The sequence below is a fragment of the Canis lupus genome, chromosome 7 (genome assembly GCF_003254725.2).
Source record: "Canis lupus dingo isolate Sandy chromosome 7, ASM325472v2, whole genome shotgun sequence".
NCBI classification, from domain to species: Eukaryota; Metazoa; Chordata; class Mammalia; order Carnivora; family Canidae; genus Canis; species Canis lupus.
The window spans coordinates 75477504-75495057 of NC_064249.1; the positions used below are offsets into that span (position 1 = coordinate 75477504).

At 48.4% G+C, this 17554-nt stretch overlaps 1 protein-coding gene across 2 annotated transcripts in view; it reads left to right on the forward strand.

The window, feature by feature from the left end:
• Nucleotides 1-462: 462 nt before the first annotated feature.
• Nucleotides 463-17554, forward strand: part of RAB31 (RAB31, member RAS oncogene family) — a 128971-nt gene continuing 111879 nt past the window's right edge. Inside the window, exon 1 of one of the 2 annotated variants that reach the window (XR_007412171.1) lies at nt 463-682. Coding sequence is in view for 1 of the 2 variants with exons in the window: in XM_025429523.3 (XP_025285308.1) it covers nt 644-682 (39 nt within the window). In the remaining variant the exon portion in view is untranslated. The remainder of the gene's footprint in view (nt 683-17554) is intronic. The other variant, XM_025429523.3, reaches the window with a different exon arrangement.

Consider the following 17554-nt stretch of genomic DNA (forward strand, 5'->3'; position numbering starts at 1 on the left):
CAGTAGGAAGTACAGGAGAAGGTGGTTGCAAAGTTAACTGTTCCTTCTTGTCCTCATCGCTGTGTCTGGCTTCATTTCTGCGGGGATCCTAGGGAGGCATATGACGTCGTGACCACAGGCGAACCTCGAAGTGCTCCCATATAAAGGACCTCAGCGGGCTGCCTCCACTTTGAGCTGAGGAATGCAATCCTCAGGGACGCGGCCAGCGGCCCCGGGCCCCCTCCCCCCGCTTCCACTCCACGGGGCATTGCAGCCGGGCGGGGCTGGCGGGGCAGCTGCCACAGGGGCTCGCAGAGCGGGGTCCGCTGCTGGGCAGGGCGGGGGCGGGGGCGGGGGGCCCCCCGCCAGGGACGCCGCAGGTCCGGGGGGCGGCCCCGGGGTGGCCGGCGCCGTCTGGGGGCGTCCCCGGGCGCTGGGGACCGCCGAGGTTCGACCCGGAGCCCCGGGAGGAGCCCGGCCGGCGGCCACGTGACCCACCGCGGCGGGGCCGGCGGCCCAGAAATAGCAGCGGCGGCGGCGGTCCCGCCCGCGGGCCGCGGCGAGGGGAAGGCGGAGACTCAAGGCCGCGGCTGGGCGCGGGCGGGCGCGGCGCGGCCCCGGCCCCGGAGGATGCTGAGCCCCTGCCCGCTCCGGCCCCGAGCACATGATGGCGATACGGGAGCTCAAAGTGTGTCTTCTCGGGGTGAGTCCTGCGCCGCCATCTGCCGAGGACACCCACGTCCGAGCGCCCCCCGTCCCCTGCCCCCCTCGTCCGTGCGCCCCGTGGCCCCTCGTGGCCCCCCTCGTCCGAGCGCCCCCCGTCCCCTGCCCCCCTCGTCCGAGCGCCCCGTGGCCCCTCGTGGCCCCCCTCGTCCGTGCGACCCCTGGCCCCTGCCCCCCTCGTCCGAGCGCCCCCTGGCCCCTCGTGGCCCCCCTGGTCCGAGCGCCCCCTGGCCCCTGCTCCCCCTGGCCCCTGCCCCCCGTGGCCCCTGCCCCCCTCGTCCGTGCGCTCCGTGGCCCCTCGTGGCCCCCCTGGTCCGTGCGCCCCCTGGCCCCTGCCCCCCTCGTCCGAGCGCCCCCTGGCCCCTCTTGGCCCCCCTGGTCCGTGCGCCCCCGTGGCCCCTCTTGGCCCCCCTCGTCCGAGCGCCCCCGTGGCCCCTCTTGGCCCCCCTTGGCCCCCCTCGTCCGTGCGCCCCCGTGGCCCCTCTTGGCCCCCCTCGTCCGAGCGCCCCCTGGCCCCTCTTGGCCCCCCTGGTCCGTGCGCCCCCGTGGCCCCTCTTGGCCCCCCTGGTCCGTGCGCCCCCGTGGCCCCTCTTGGCCCCCCTCGTCCGAGCGCCCCCTCTTCCGTGCGCCCCTTGGCCCCCTTTGGCCCCCCTGGTCCGAGCTCCCGCTGGCCCCCCCTGGTCCGTGCGCCCCCGGGCCCCTGCCCCCCTGGTCCGTGCGCCCCCTCTTCCCAGCCAGGTGGCGGCGGGGTGCGAGCCTGCCCGGAGCTTCTCCCTGGGTCCCCCCGGGCCGCCGCCGCCGCCGCCGCGCTCCCTCCGGCCTCCGAGGCTTTCTCCTTCGCCTTTGATAATTTCCTTCCGGCGGAAACTTTAAGTTATTCAGCCAAGGCTCCAGAGCCTTTTTGCCTCCCGGGGGCAGTGGGTTTCTTCACTTTCTTGCGGGGTGGAAAGAAAGCCCAGCGAAGGGCGAGAAAGCACGAGTGGCTGACCCGGCGGCAAGGTGACGTGGGGGGGGGGGGGGTCCTGGGCAGCCTCGGTCTCCGGAGAAAGGCGGGATGAGAAAGTCCTCCCATCACCGCTTCCCCTCCCAAAGCGGGTCTTTCTGAGTCTGAGGAAACGGGAAAGAAGCCACAAGCAAGGACAGAGACAGACACCCCAGCCCTTTGCATCGGCAGGTCTGCGGGTGATGCGGGCCGCGGAGAGTTCAGATCACCTTAGGGTCATGCCCTTCTGGGGGCCCACATCAAACCCCAGAATTTCGTCTTTTGAAAGAGCTGGTTTCCAGCAGTGTTTCCAGTAGCCTTTGGCATCCAACCCGAGGGTAGTGCCTCTGGCAAATCCCAGAAAACTGTTTCCTACCAAGAAGAGCAGCAGAAGGGTACACTCATTGTTATTTAAAAGAAATGCTAACTGGCCTGTCCAGGGATGTAGAGACGCCTGTGATGAGAAGATGGTTCCAGGTTAGGATTGAATAGTACCGGAGCGGCCAAGTGTCTAGGCTCCATCTAGGCGCTTTGGAACCTCTGGCTGGACAATGTTCTTGACTGTCTCCCGTCACTGCCTCTTGCCAGAACTGTCATGTATACTAGATTGGCCGGTTCGCCTAGAATTCCAGGGGACCTGCCGGGGGCCCTCCCTTCACTGCAAGCCTAGGGACAACCTCCCCAGCGTGCCCGCCTCCAGCTTGCTCAGCCACAGCTGGGATCTGCGAAGGCTCCTGCCCTGGGGCTCCTCCGCGGACCTCTCTTAGTGTTGCGGGGGTGGGTTTCCCTCTCTGCCGGCCTCTCCAACATAGTCGGGACATAGATGTCAGGGATCTCGTGTTTTCCTTGCGAGGCATCATTTCAGCTTCACGGAAGGCCTTCCAAGACTTGCGCGGAATGTCCTGTCCCGAGGAATCGAGAGCGACTTTGACATATGTTTTGTGTGCGGGATTGACCTTGGGAGTAAATGAAGTAGGAAATGTTTGCCTCCTTCCCACTCCCCACCTCACGCTTTCTCCCTCGTCATCCACTTAGGTGGCACAGCCCGTACCCCTCACATGAATGATTTCCACTATTCAGGGATGAGTCTCTGTATCCTACAGGGAAATGGATCACTGGCGATTCAATTCTGGGCAAGTACTTCGGTTGCCTCATTTCTGAAAGGGACTCCATAGCATCTTCCCTTTTAAGGCAGAGGATTAACCAGATGATCTGCTAAGATATGTGGTTCCTGCTAACCTGTGATTCCACGGTGACAATTAGCAAGGCTGGACGATGAGATAGCTGGAGGAAGTCCCTTTACTTCTTTTCTTTTCTCTCCAAGGATAAAGCATAATCTTAGTGGCTTCCTGGAGACACTGCCTCACCCTTGTTTGATGGTTATTGGTAGTGGCTCTGTTGGTAGGAGTGTGACTTGGGAGAAAAGAGCTTTGCCAGAGCAAGAAGGTATTTCTGGGCAGATGGAGGCTTTGAAGCATCATTCTTGTAATACCACATCCGAGGCTTTGTTTTTTTGAGAGTGGCTCCAGGTTTCTGTCTTGTTTGGGTCAGAGGGCCAATGACCTTGTCACCCCCGCTGAGTAAAATTTGTTAAGTCCTGTGTTTTGGCTGGGCCTGTCCTGGATAAGCTGTGCGTGATAGGCTGTGTTCTCAGCTGCTCATCCATATGGGGGGCTTCTCTGAGTGAGTTGGCATTTGAGTGAGGTCAGAGCCATTTTAACCACTTTGGGTTCACTCTTGATTTGAGAAAGAACCTGCTAGGGCAGCCCGGGTGGCTCAGATGCTTAGTGCCACCTGTAGTCCAGGGCGTGACCCTGGAGTCCTGGGATTGAGTCCCACATCGGGCTCCTTGCATGAGGCCTGCTTCTCCCTCTGCCTGTCTCTGCCTCCCTCTCTCTCTCTCTTTCTTTCTGTCTCTCATGAGTAGATAAATAAAATCTTAAAAAAAAAAAAAAAAAAAAAGAGAAAGAACCTGCTAGCTCAGTGACTAAAAGAAGGACTCAAGGCCAAGTCTGAAAGTCCTCTTAATATTTTAGCAGGAGCCCTGAGCTCCTTTGTTTTCTGTGTTGGGTGATCCATCTTTTCTGGATGAAGTCTTCCATGTGGCTAGTCTTCAGCTTCCTGTTTTTCAGCCATCACCACAACTCCCTGGAGTCCCAGGATGACTGAGACCCTACAAGCCATATCCTCTGTTCCCATCACTTTCTCTTGGGCCCCTTTGAGAAGACCATGGAGAATGCTGACATAACCAAAGTCTGGCTGTGTGGGGAGTATAAGGGGGCTAGTCTTCTTGTGCCTGGCTGTTTGCCTTGAATGCTGTGTGGTTACTCGAGGATGCACACTTTCCGTTTAAGGCACAAGATTGTTTTAGGCATAGGCAGTGCAGATTTTTATCCCTTTTAGCTGTAGTCTGCAACCTCTATGTGGTTAGAGGTTCCTGACAGGAGGGTCATTTACAACAGGTGTTCACATGTCTTCTCCACCTGGGTCTGTGCCTTTCAGGACTCTGAGGTTCGACATGTCTATTGTATTTCTTTTGGTGAGTGCTTCCAAGTGGAATCCACAGCAGACTGTGGAGCATTCTCTGAATGTTTTGTGCTCTTAGAAAAACCAAGGACTTAAGAGCTTTGGGCTTATTTAGGCTACCTGTTATGAATTCTTGACTCTCATTATTTTCACGGGTGGACTTTCTCATTTTTTTTCCTAAGTGTCTGTGAATGCCCTTTCCTGGGCTAAGGCAGGTCCCCCTTGGAAGCCAGCTGTGCAGGAGGATGTGCTTGATAGGGGCACACACTGGGAAGGGGGCCTCATTAGACACCTGGAGCCCAGGAGGCTTGTTCTTGTCAGTAAAGTGCCCGTCATCCCACGTTGTAATCTGAACTAGCATTATGAAACATGTAGCTTAAAAACAACCCTCTTAAAAACAGCAAAGTATGTTAAAAAAAAAAAAACTAACAAAAACAATATTGAGGCAGCAGCTGTTCCAACCCCAAAGGTGGAAAGCTTCCCAGTATGCATTTTTAACACACATCACCACGTGGCAAAAAGCAAGGGGAGAGAGAGAGAGAAAGGAGGAGAGGAGGAGTGGGGGGGGGGGGCAAGGAGGGGTGGAGAGGAGCTTTCTTTTCATTATTTCCTCTGGGTGTGTACACTTAAAGACTCCTTCCGGATGGAATCCCAAAGAGATTTATATTTGGACTTTGGTTGTCTTGACAACAGTTTAGAGATTTTTGCCACTTCCTCAACAGCTAAGTGGCATGGTTAACGACAACCGATGATGTCCTGCTTCTGGTCAGGAGCTTGGGGAAGCCTATCCTTCTGGCCTTTGAATCTATATGCTTCTTCACAGAGCAAACACCTGGGATTTGGTGTGATGTCTGGGCAGTGGACACGTCAGACGTGTGCACATCCTCACATGAAGGGGCTGTGTGATCCTCAGAGGCTCCAGGAGCCAAGAGTGGGACAGATTTCTGCTCCCAGTAAGCAGATGAACCAGAGCTGTGGAACCTCAAATGGACTGCTCTGAGTGATAGTGAGCACCCCACCACCGAAAGTATTCATAAGGTTATATGAATCTGTTAGAGTCATTGTGGTGGAAGGAAGGAGTGTGTAGGATGGGGGGGCTGGGCCAGGAAATCATCAGAATTGCTTTCCAAGTCTGAGATTCTAACATGCTCATTTGCAGTAGTTCCCAGAAACCAGCATTTCATGAGTGAGGGCTGGTGGACAGGCTAGAAACCTAATTTCTTCCTTATTTTTCTTTTTAAGATTTTATTTATTTATTTATTTTTGAGAGAGAGAGAGAGAGCATGAGCAAGGGAGGAGAGGGAGAGGGAGAAGCAGACTCCCTGCTGAGTGGGGAGCCCAATGCCAGACTCGATCCCAGCACCCTGGGATCATGACCTGAGCCAAAGGCAGACACTTATCCGACTGAGCCACCCAGGTGTCCCAAACATAATTTCTTTCTTACCAAACTTGATTCCTCTATAAATTGAACCCTTTATGGTAAGTGTGATTCTGGCTTGAAAATAAATATAAATGACATAGTGAGATATCTTTCCAGAAGAGCACAACATATGATAACACCCAGCACCCGGGCCTGGTGGGTGGAATCCACCAAGGTCTCTTTGTTCCCTGGTGTTCTTTTTTGTTCAGGGTCAGAATGACTGCATCTCTCTGTCAGCTTCCAGAACTCAGTGCATCTCTGATGTGCATCAGAATCCCTTATGGAGCATTTTTAGACTTCTCATGGTCCCTCCCCATCCCTTGTCAGGCATGTGGCCCCCACCTCACCCCCTGGCCCAGTGTCACTGTTCCCTTGTCATATCCCTCAGGACTGCTCCAAGGCTATTGCCTTTGGAAAATACAAAACTTCACATTTTAAGATGCTAGGATGTGAAAAGATTTTGAACTCACGAATTAAGAAAAGGTCTTCAAAATTAATTGTGTCCAACAAGTTAGACCACTTTTAGTGTTTGCACGTCTATGCATATATTACACTTTATCTTTTTTTTTTTTTTAAGATTCATTTGAGGGAGAGAGTGCACATGTGTGTGCAGGAGCCTAATGGGGGGGAGGGGCAGAGGGAGAGAGAGAGAGAGAATTGCAAGCAGCTCCTGCTGAACATGCAGCCCCACTCAGGGCTGGATTCCATAACTCTGAGATCATGACCTGAGCTGAAACCAAGAGTCTGCTGTTAGGCCGCTCAACTGACTGAGCCACCCAGGCACCGTGCATTTTCTTTGTTTTTATAATTTCTAATATGTGCTTGAAAATGAATAGGCATTCATTTCCTCAGCCACTCGCCATTTATGTAGTGCTTCTTTCATGCCAGGAGCATGTGGGTGGCTGCAGGGAGACAGGACAGCCAAGATCCTTGTCTTTGAAGCGCTCTGTCATTCCTGGGATGTGGACACATCAGCAATAAATTAAGTGACATCACTTGTATTCCTGTGACAGCACTTGCCACAGAGCCTGGTCACTCCCAGGCTGCCCACCATCCTGTTGACTCAACTATCTCCCTAGCATGAGGTCTTTTATTTTTAACTCCCCTTTACCCTTGTTTTATTTTAAAAAGTCTCAAACTCACAAAATATTGTAAAGAGTATTACAAGGAACGTCTGTAGATCTCTCATCTAGATTCAGTGGGGATGACATTTTGCCAATCTTGCTTTATCTCTCTGTCTCTAATGTATTAAATAATACTATTTTTTTCCCCTGAACTATCTGGAAGTCAATTGCTGACATTATACCTTTCGAACCCTAAGTACGTAAGTATGTATCTTCTAGGAAAAAGGACATTTTCATGCACACTTGTGATACATCCAGAATTCAACAGAGATATAATGATGTTGAGCATATGGTTCATAATTAGATTTTCCTGTTGTCCCCAAATGTCCAGAATAAGAGACCATATACTATGTTTGCTTGTCATGTCTGTCATCTAAACGGTTCCCTTCCTTTATTCTGCCACGAATGCAGGCTACTTGTCTTGTAGAAAGTCCCAAGATCTCGATTTGTCTGAGTGCTACCTCGTTGCTTCTTCTGGGCTATGCATTTTGGTGAGAAGATAACATAGTAGGGGTTGAATGGTCTTATTTTTAATGTGCTCCTGCATAATATTAAAATTTTCTTTCCCATTTACCTCTATAGCACTCATTCAAAGAATATCTTTTAGCTTCTACAAGTGCCAGGTAGTGGTATGTCTGAGAAAAACAGAGCTTGGACCTTGCGGAGCTTATTACATTTTAGTGGAAAGGTGGGAAAACGGATTCTGTGGCTGGTTAGAAGGTGGCAAGTGCTATGTGGAAAAACAGACCTGGCCAGAGCTGGGGAGGGGCACAGGAGTTCTGGAAGGTGGGGAGCAGGGAGGCAGGTCGGAGGGTGAGAGTGAGTGCTCAGCCTCCGGGAGGAGACCAGATAGGGCCTCTGCTTTACCCAGGGGTTGACTTTGGTTTTGCAGCTTCTGTTGCCTGATGTGATCACTGGGCTGCTGAGAGTCCTGTAGCTCCTGAAGAACCAGAGTTGTCTGTCTTGTTGCCTAACTTTGTCAGCAGAAATAAGGAAAAGAAAAGGGGGCTTTCACATCGGGGACACCGAATGGGTTTCTCACTGTTGAATCTGCTGTTTCGATGAATCTTTTTCTGATGTATTTCCTTGCACCTGTTGCCTCAGACCTGCTCTGGCTTCTGTGGAGGTCATGAACTGGACTTCTTGCTCAAGATTCAACCCAAAATGTAGCCCCAGGCTGCTTTCAGTTCCTCCAGAGCCACCTGGGGGACCTGTGTTATCAGAATGTGAATGAGCCCTGGGGGAGAGTAAGCGGAACCCAGGGGAAATCCTTTCCCTCATACTCTCTCTCTCTACTTTGAACAAAGTAACAGAGAGCTGGATCCCTTTTTACCAAAAGTATTTGTTTTTCTAGAAGAAAAAGATAATGCATTATCCAGTATCACATCCTTTTCTCTCATAGTTGGTATTCTAACCAGAATCTGCAGGTGGAATGCAGAGTCCTAACAGGTGCTTCTGTCAAAGACTTCCCTGAAAGGGAAGGAGAGAAAGTGGGAGGAGAGGGAAAGAAAGACAAGAGAAGTGGAGGAAGGTTGGGGAGGAGACAGGAAGAGAGAGAGAGAGAGAGAGAGAGAGAGGGAGGAATGCACGTGCAGTGTGTGCACAAACCAGCATGAAGAGTATCACATAAAAGCTACCCACTTGCCCTCTGCTGGCACAGGGAAAGAGCAAAGTGTTCCTGCGTTTTTGTTTATTTGTTGCTTTTTTTGTTTCTGGTCAGGCTATTGGTCAGGGCATTTACATTTATGGCAAACTTAATGAAGAAAGTCTTAAAAAAAAAAAAAGGCATAGCACCAATGCTACGTACTTCATGGACTTACCTTTCAGGAGTTAAAATATTTTCTCAACTTTTCCATAGTAATCTTCTGAAGAGCTACTTTCTTCATTATAAAGTAATACATGCTCATCTAAATTAAATTTTGAATCTAACTATGAAGTGAGGGCAGTGATTGAGTAGTGAAATGATAAATGCTGATTTTCGTTTGAGACCACAAAGACTAGGCATCCAGGACTATGCCTTTAGCCTTGTTTCTTTATAATGACACATAATCATACAAACTTGCCAGTCTTGTTTCCTCTTGTTAGCTGGAAATCCTGCAGGCACGAAGAAATCCGTCCACCTGCTCTCCGTAACCTCCTGGTTCCCCTTCTTGTAGCTCCTCTTTCCCTGTCTTTGGTTTTATGTTCAGATGACTGCTTTTAATGTTCTGATCAACACCAAGTTCACCGTCCTGCTCTATGGTTTTTTTTGCTGTCTCTGTTCTTTCCTGCCCTGCAGGACCATTTTCTTCTATTCTTTTAATTTGTTTTTTTATTCTCCCCACCTCTCATGGATGAATCATCAGACTGGCTTGAGAGAGGCATCCGAGGGCTTATCTCTTAGAGGGAATGTTTCTAGCTGATTCTTCACTTGCTTCCCCACCGCTGAATGGGGGAGTATGGCTGAGCTGAGCCTGGTGACCTTCCCTCCTGCTGCCAGGGTAGACCTGGCCAGAAAACCTGGCCAGGCTTCCCCTTTGGAGAATAAAGCAGGCAACGGGGTCTATATAGTAAATGAGGGTTAACTGAGGGCTGTGTGCCTTGAGAGATGAATGGAGCTCCTCACTGCAGATGTGTTATGTGGCTGCTATGCTATAGGCACAAGAGAACAGTTTCCAGAGAAGAAGGGACAATGTCCTGGAGGAGTTCAGTCCAGCAGTGTACTTGGTGTGATGGGGCACACATGGAAAACAACCCCAGGCCACCCCACGGGATGTCACATGATGCTTCATTGCCCCATGTTCCCAGGGAGGGGCCGGGGAGCCTGGGAGAGGCCAGGGAGGGTGTGTGGGTGCCTGCTGCTGAGCCCAGTGCAGAGGAGGGAAAAGTTGTAGAGAGAGGGAGGGAGGGAGGTGCTGGTTACAATACGTATTCATGGACAGGATAAGGTTCTAAAAAAACTCATTTGTCGAAGTGGTTATCCCCATGGGGCGGGGGACTGATGTGCACTTAAAAATAACTTACTCTTTCTCTTCTTTTGTTTATTTAATGAGCATACATTGCTTGTGTGAATAATTTAAAACCTCTTAAAAATTTGCTGCAGGGCCAAGGAGATGTTTGATGGTTAGAGATCCCTTTAGTTGTTACTGGAAATAACTGATAATTTGATAATAGAACTGGAAAGTAATTTGGGTGAGACCATGAGAGGTCCTTGAAATGTGAAGGTTATACCTTTGGGCTGCGAGGTGCCAGGTCTGTCACTGACGGGACACACACTTGAGTGGCTTATCAGGTCATGCTGTGCTCTTATCCGTGTGCGTCAGTATTTGGTCTGGCCGTGACCTCTCCAGGAGCAACAATGCTGGCTTCCCCACCCACCATGCTCAAATCTAGTATTTCTCAAAATGAGGTTTTGTCATTCTGCCCATGGGGGTAGTTTTCTGCACCTGTTCGTTTCAATGCTGTTCTTAATAATAAATAAAATTATTTATTTTACAATAATTAATTATAATGAATTAGTAATAATAAATAAAATTACACCCTGGATCTTCAGGGTGATCACTGTGTGACACAGCTGTGTCAACGTCAATGCCCATAAAAACTGGCTAATGAGACAAGAGCCAAGACAGAGTTAGTACAGAAATTAAGCATGGGTCCATGTGAAGACCCAGTGATCCTGCAGCACATCACATATTTTCTAGGCTCTATGCTAGGGTTTGGGCATATAGCAGGTAGCAAATCGGACCCACAGTCCTGACCTTGTGGAGCTGACATTCCAGTAGGAGTGACCACTACTCATCAATACCTAGTACTGGTGATACTTGAGGTGGAGAGAAAGCTGGGGGCTGGGGGGGGGGGCGGCCCTGAAAGTGCTGCCTGGAGGGGTGGTTAAGTAGGCACTTGAGAAAGGCCTCACTGAGAAGGCCTTTGAGTAAAGACTTAGAGGCAATATTCCTGAGTTGGCAGAGGGGACCCCCAAGGCTAGGTGGGAGGGGCATGCCTGGTGAGTTTGAGCGCCAACTGGCAGGCCAGTGTAGCGAGAGCAGAGTGACCATTGGGAAGGGAGCAGGAGGAGGTTTGGGACCTGAGTGTGTTGGGTCTTGTGGGCAGTGAGGGAACTGTGGCATTTCCTGGGCATCAGGTTGGGGGGACTGTTGGAGGTCTTGTGCAGAGCAGTAGCAATGGCCTGACCTCCCTTTGATGCAGATGGTTCCAGCAGCTGCCTGGAGGGCCGACCACAGGTAGGGGAACTGGTGGAAAGCCAGGTCATGGTGATTTCCACTAGAGCGTAACAGCCTAGGCCGTGAGCAGGGTCCCATTCTGGCTGTTTTTTTTTTTTTTTTTTTTTAAAGATTTTATTTATTTGTTCATGAGAGACAGAGACAGAGACACAGGCAGAGGGAGAAGTAGGCTCCATGCAAGGAGCCTGATGTGGGACTCAATGTGGGACTTGATCCCGGGACTCCAGGATCATGCTCTGGGCTGAAGGGAGGCACCAAACCGCTGAGCCACCCAGGGATCCTCCCCCATTCTGGCTGTTTGAAGGTAGAAGTGAACACTTTACTGACAGATCACGTGTGGAGTAGAAGGGAATCATACCATCATCACGTGGTGACAGTGTGCAGGGCTCTGCAGCCCTGAGCTTTATAAGGTTAGCAGAGCAACATTATCCATCACAGTAGACTGATACTCATCTGGAATGTTGTTGGTTTTACAGTTTAATTTGTATTTAATTAATAGTTGTCTTTATTTTATAGTTTCAGAATAGCATGAGCAGCTTGTGTGTACTTTTATTATTTGTATTTATTTACACTATCATTAATGTCTACCTTGGGATCCATGGGATTGCTTTTCCCCTTAAAAAAGCCAATGGAGTCTTAAAAGGGCCGAGAAACACTGCTCTAACCACTAAGGCCAGCCCTCGGTTAATGAGCTACTGTCCCTCATGAAGTGTGCAATGTTGGCAGGACTGTGGGAAAGAAGGCTGGATTGCAGGACTCAGGGGCCCTAGCATGCCCTCTGCAATGTGGAGATGTGTTCTTAGCTATGCCAAGTGCTGGCCCAGGATGCTATTCGCAGAGGACTAGGCCTCAACCATGCGATGCGATCCTGCTACTTTTTCTGGTGTGATGCAGCTCATGGACCGCCTGGAAAATCCTAGACCCTCCCGTAGAGATACCTGGATTCTGTTGAAGCCTCAAAGTGCATGTGACCAAATAAAGTAAAGAATGCATTAGGCTTTTAAAAGAATGTTCTCATAAAAGCATTATTTATATAAGCATGAGAATCGTGAATTTATTTAGAAATCTCCCAGAAAAATTCATTTTAAAAGGAACTAGTAATAAATATGGTCTGTAGATTTTTCTTTTGTTCTACAGATTTTGAAAAGAAAGATCTCTATTTTAACAGCTAAGTTATATTATTTGTAGATCTCTACCTCATAGGTCAATCTTAGTAACATAACCTAATATGTACAATAAAAATAGAAATATTTTAAAGATATTGTTAAATTTTTGATTGTGTCATTTACTGATTCGAGTATGTTGCTGCTGTATATGTGAATTGTGTTATTGTACATTTCACTTCCGTCAGCCTTGTGCTTCTGACTTGTGAATCACCACAGTTGTGTCACAGCTAACCAGATGTGCATATCCTTGTTCTTGTTTTCGAGCAGTGTAGTTACAGACACTCTGCTTGTGTCTTCATACGTCCTCGGCTTCTTCCTTACAAACGCTATAATAGTTTATAATTGCCTCTACCCCTAATCCTAGTGAGGTCAGTAATATTTGAGAAAGATTGATGCACAGTTGGAACTGAAACTAAAATATACTCTGTTCTCCGATCAAGAAAGCACTTCAGAATGCCTTTGGTTAAGAAGGATGTTGTTATATAAGGGCACCTGGGTGGCTCAGTTGGTTAAGCGACTGCCTTTGCCTCAGGTCATGATCCCGGGGTCCTGGGATCGAGTCCTGTATCAGGCTCCCTGCTCAGTGGAGAGTCTGCTTCTTCTTTTCCCTCTACTCCACACCCACCACCCCCTCCCCCCGCCTGCTCATGCTCTCTGTCTCTCAAATAAGTAAATTTTTTAAAAAAGAAGGATGTTGCCATACAGAGGAGCTTGAAATCAGTCTGGTGTATGAATATCTCTGTAATCCTAACAGCTGACATGTACTCATGTGCCAGACACCATCTGAGTGTCTCATTTATCTATTGTTGTGTAACAAGCCACCGCACACTTAGCAGCTTAAAAGAACCATGTGTTGTTTTTTTTTTCATAGTTCTGTAGGTTGACTGGGCTCAGAGGGCAGCTCTTGCCTGGGTTTCCTTGCCGGTTCAGGCCGATGCTGGCTGGGCCTGGAGCCATCTGTAGGCTGGGTCACTCCCATGTCTGGTGCCTGGGCTGGGGTGGCTGGACCAGCCAGGGCCAACCAGATGTCTCTTTTCACGTGGCCTCTCCACGCATTAGCTTGGGTTTCTTCATAGCCTGGAGTCTCAGGGTAGGTAGACTTGTCACCTGGGGGCTGGCTGTTTCCAGAGGGAGTGTTCCATGAGTTTGGGCAGAAGCTTCTTGTGACCTAGCCTCCTAGAACCCAGAATGTCATTTCTGCTACATGTAATTGATGGAGCAAATCACTAAGGCCAGCCCAGAAGCAAAGGGAGGAGATTTACACTCTGCTTCTTAATAGGAGGAGTGACAAGAATCTGTGGCCATCTTTCATCTCCTCCAACTGAGTAAGTGCTTTACATACATTCTGGCGTCACGGGACAGAAGGGTGCGTTCTCTTGTTGTCCTCACCTTGCTGATGAGGAGGCTGAAGCTCAGGGGATAGTAACATGTACAAACACCACTAATAAATGAAGCTTTGTGGATTAGGACTAGTTTTGTGTGACTCCAGAACCCAGTGCACTTAACTACTTTGCTGTGGTGCAAACCTTAACCATTATTAGTCACAAATTACTTGTTCACAGCTGGCATGTAGTAATGACAGAGCACCGCTGGTTCAATAGAAAGGGATCATTAAAAAACAAAGGGTTTGTGTTTAAAAAATAATCATCACGGAATCAGGTTTGAAGTACATACATGGAAGCAAAGGAGGCAAATTCCCACGTCAGGGTCCTGGCCAGGTGCTCTGGGAGGTAGGACGACAGATTCTCACTTCTAGGAATGTATTATGTATGAAGAGGCAAAGTGCAATATCGGGACTTGGTGACAGTAGGGAGGTCCTAACATGTCCCCAGCTGCTCTAATGCACGGTGACAATGACAACAAAGCAACAGCACCTCGTAAGGCTGCAGTGGGCACCCCATGGATGTGGTATGCTTCCTGTCTCTGATTTGCGGGTGTGAGAGTTTTTTTTTTTTTTTTTTTTCAAAATGCCAAATTACCTTTATTTTGTTGAGATCTTTAACAATATAAAAAAGTTTGTATTTCTTCATGGTCATATCTTTATCCAACTTTTCAAAGATTCAATAATAGAAACAGCCAAATGCCGCTACAACACAGAATAAACTGTCATTCGTGAAAACATCACGAGTGTAGTTGTCAGTGTCAGCATCAGACACAGTGAGCAGCCACGCTGATGGGGGTGGGGGTCTCAATGGGCGTGACAGGTTCTTAGTTGAAAGATCTGGAGGGAATACTCCTTCAGCTCTTTGTTCTCCAATGACTACTTGTACCACCATTTTATATCGGTCAAATCCCATTTCTTTTAATTTGTCTTTATTTTTTTTTTTTTAATTTTTTTTTTTAAGTTTTTATTTATTTATGATAGTCACAGAGAGAGAGAGAGAGAGAGGCAGAGACACAGGCAGAGGGAGAAGCAGGCTCTATGCACCGGGAGCCCGATGTGGGATTCGATCCCGGGTCTCCAGGATCGCACCCTGGGCCAAAGGCAGGCGCCAAACCGCTGCGCCACCCAGGGATCCCTAATTTGTCTTTAATGGTTTCTGATAAACATTTTGTGAGCTGAGGCATTTCTTCTGGAGAGTATTCAGCATTTGCCAGCTCCTCCTTAAGCACAGCGTGGATACGGTCTTTAACCACAGAGGGGCCGAACCTTTGCTGGACAACAGGCCGCAGACTCTAGGTTTTCTTCTCAGCCCCAGGCAGCCCGTTGGCGGCGCCTACAGAGAAGGACGCCGCGGCCCACAGAGCGGCTTGGGGTGTTGACTACTTTGCTCCAGGTCCAGAGCCTGTGTGTTGGGGAGCGGCCTGGAACCCAGGCTTTCTGGCCTTTCCCCATTTCCTGGCTCACGTGTACAGGAAGCACTGTTTTACTTTGGTCCTTTTATTCCTTTACTCTCTCATCAGATGCGTGTTAAGCGCTCGGTCAGCAATGTCAGTTTGCAAATTGTGATCCATCTGTAAGGAGGCCAGCCTGCTAGATGGGTGGGGCCTGTTAGATGTTAGAAGTTTCTAGGTCTGCTGGTACAATGTCATCACGACTGTGCCGACCTCCTGCCTGGCAGCTCAGCAGAGCGTGGCTCAGTCTCTGGGCAGGGAGACCCGAGTGCCTTTTCTGTCTTTGCCGCTTAACTAACTCATGTAACTTCTGGGGCTCAGTTTCCTCCTTTGGAAAATGCTGACAATTTGCATAAGTAGCCCTTCTAACAGGGAGTCCTGCCTGGGAAATCAGAAAATTCTCTTACCTCTTCTGCCATGAACCATTTTACATCCTGATAACCTCAAGGCTTAGGGGAGTTTGAATAGATTGTTTCTACAAGAGGATTCCAATTTAGAAGTTTTCTTTAAACTTCTTTGCTATGGGATCTGCAACGCATAAGTGCTAAGTAATAGCTTTTGATTTATTCAGTATCATAGAACTTCATTATTTTTACTAACTTGACCAAATTTATAACATACTCTTTAAATTTTTATATTGAAGTGTAATATTCATATAAAAAAGTCCACAGATCTTAAATGTGGTGCACAATGGATTTTCACAAAATGAATACACCTATATAAACACAAACACAAAGATCCAGAAACAGTGTTGGCAGTTCCTCAGAAACCCACCGTGTTCCTCCTTCCTTGCATTAGCCTTCAAAAGGGAAAGAAGAAGAAAAAAAAAGCAAAAAAGAAAGAAAAGTAAACTATTCTTTTTTTTTTTTTTAAACTATTCTTCTGATTTCTAACACCATACCATTACAGTTGACCCTTGAACAATGTGGAGATTAGGGGCACCGACCCCCTGAACAGTTGAAAATTCATGTATAACTGTTGACGCCCCCTGAAACTTAACTACTGGTAGCCTACTGTTGACCAGAAGGCTTACCGATAATATAGACAGTTGATTAACACCTATTTTGTATCTATTATATACTGTTGTTACAATAATAGTAAAGTTTTCTCTAACTTCAGGGAAGAGAAAATGTCACTCAGAAAATTATGAAGAACAGGGCACCTGGGTGGCTCAGTCGGTTAAGTGGCTGCCTCTGGCTTAGGTCATGATCTCAGGGTCCTGAGATGGAGCTCCACATTGGGCTTCCTGGTCAGTGGGGAGTCTGCTTCTCTCTCCCTCCCCCTGCTTGTACTCTCTCGCACACTCTCTCTTCAAATAAATAAATAAAATCTCTAAACCTTTAAAAAAGAGAAAATCATGAAGAAGAGAAAATGCTATAGTGTATTTATTGAAGAAAATCTGTGTGTGAACAGACCTGTGCAATTCAGACCTGTTCAAGGGTCAACTATATTTTTGCTTGTTTTTAAATTATAACATACTTACTCAAGGATCTTCATTATTTTAAAGTAATTATACTAAAATTATTTAAATAAAACTGCTGTTTAATAGGAGCTCCTAAGCTCCTAGAACAGGAGCCTCGCAGCTGGTGGGTGGGGGGTGCCATCAGGTCACAGGGTGTGGGGACTGAGAGGCTGGCCTTGGCAGGTGGGGCTGAGTAGGCTGCAGTTGCCTGTGTCTATTGTCCAGTGCTAGACAACTAGCATCACTTTCCAAGGATAATGATTGGGACATGAAAAGGGTTGGAAAGCCATAGAGGCCTATGTTAATTAATTAATTAAATGGGAAGCATAATTAGGTGTAGATAAATAAGCCTTTTAGAAGTGTTCAAGGGTGTTTGAAAGCAATTCTGTCAAGTATTAAAGATACCGTTCCTGTGTTTTTAAAGATTTTTACATTTATTTACCAGAGAGAGAGAAAGAGCACAAGCACGAGGAGCAGCAGAGGGAGAGGGAGAAGCAGGGTCCCCACTGAGCAGGGAGGGAGCCCTGAGGACCCTGAAATCATGACCTGAGTTGAAGGCAGATGCTTAACTGACTGAGCCAACCAAGGACCCCTACTGTCCCTATTTTTAGTGAAAAAAACCTTCTATGAAGAAAATATTTGTTAAGACCCTTCTTCCTTAAAGTTTTTTTATTTTTTATTTTTTAGAGACAGCGAAGCCATGTGTGTGAGTGGTGGGGGAGGGGCAGAGAGAGAGGGGGAGAGAATCTTAAGCAGGCTCCATGCCTAGTGCTCAGCACTCGGCATGGAGCTGGGAGCCTTAGGTGGGGCTCGATCTCACCACCCTTAGATCATGACCTGGGCCCAAATCAAGAGTCTGGGTGCTTAACCAGCTGAGCCACCTAGGTGCCCCTTCCTTAAAGTTCTTTTTAATGTCTAGACTTAATATATACTTGTAAAGAATAAAAATGGTACAGAAAGTTTCCAAAGTGAAAAATGAAAAGATGATCATCTTCCACTGGTAATGTCTTATGTTTTGTATGTTGTTTTCTAGATATGGTCTGTGCATAGTCAAGTGTTATTTTCCTGCCTCTTTCACTTAGAGGTAAACCTTGACTATCTTCTCTTGTCAATATAT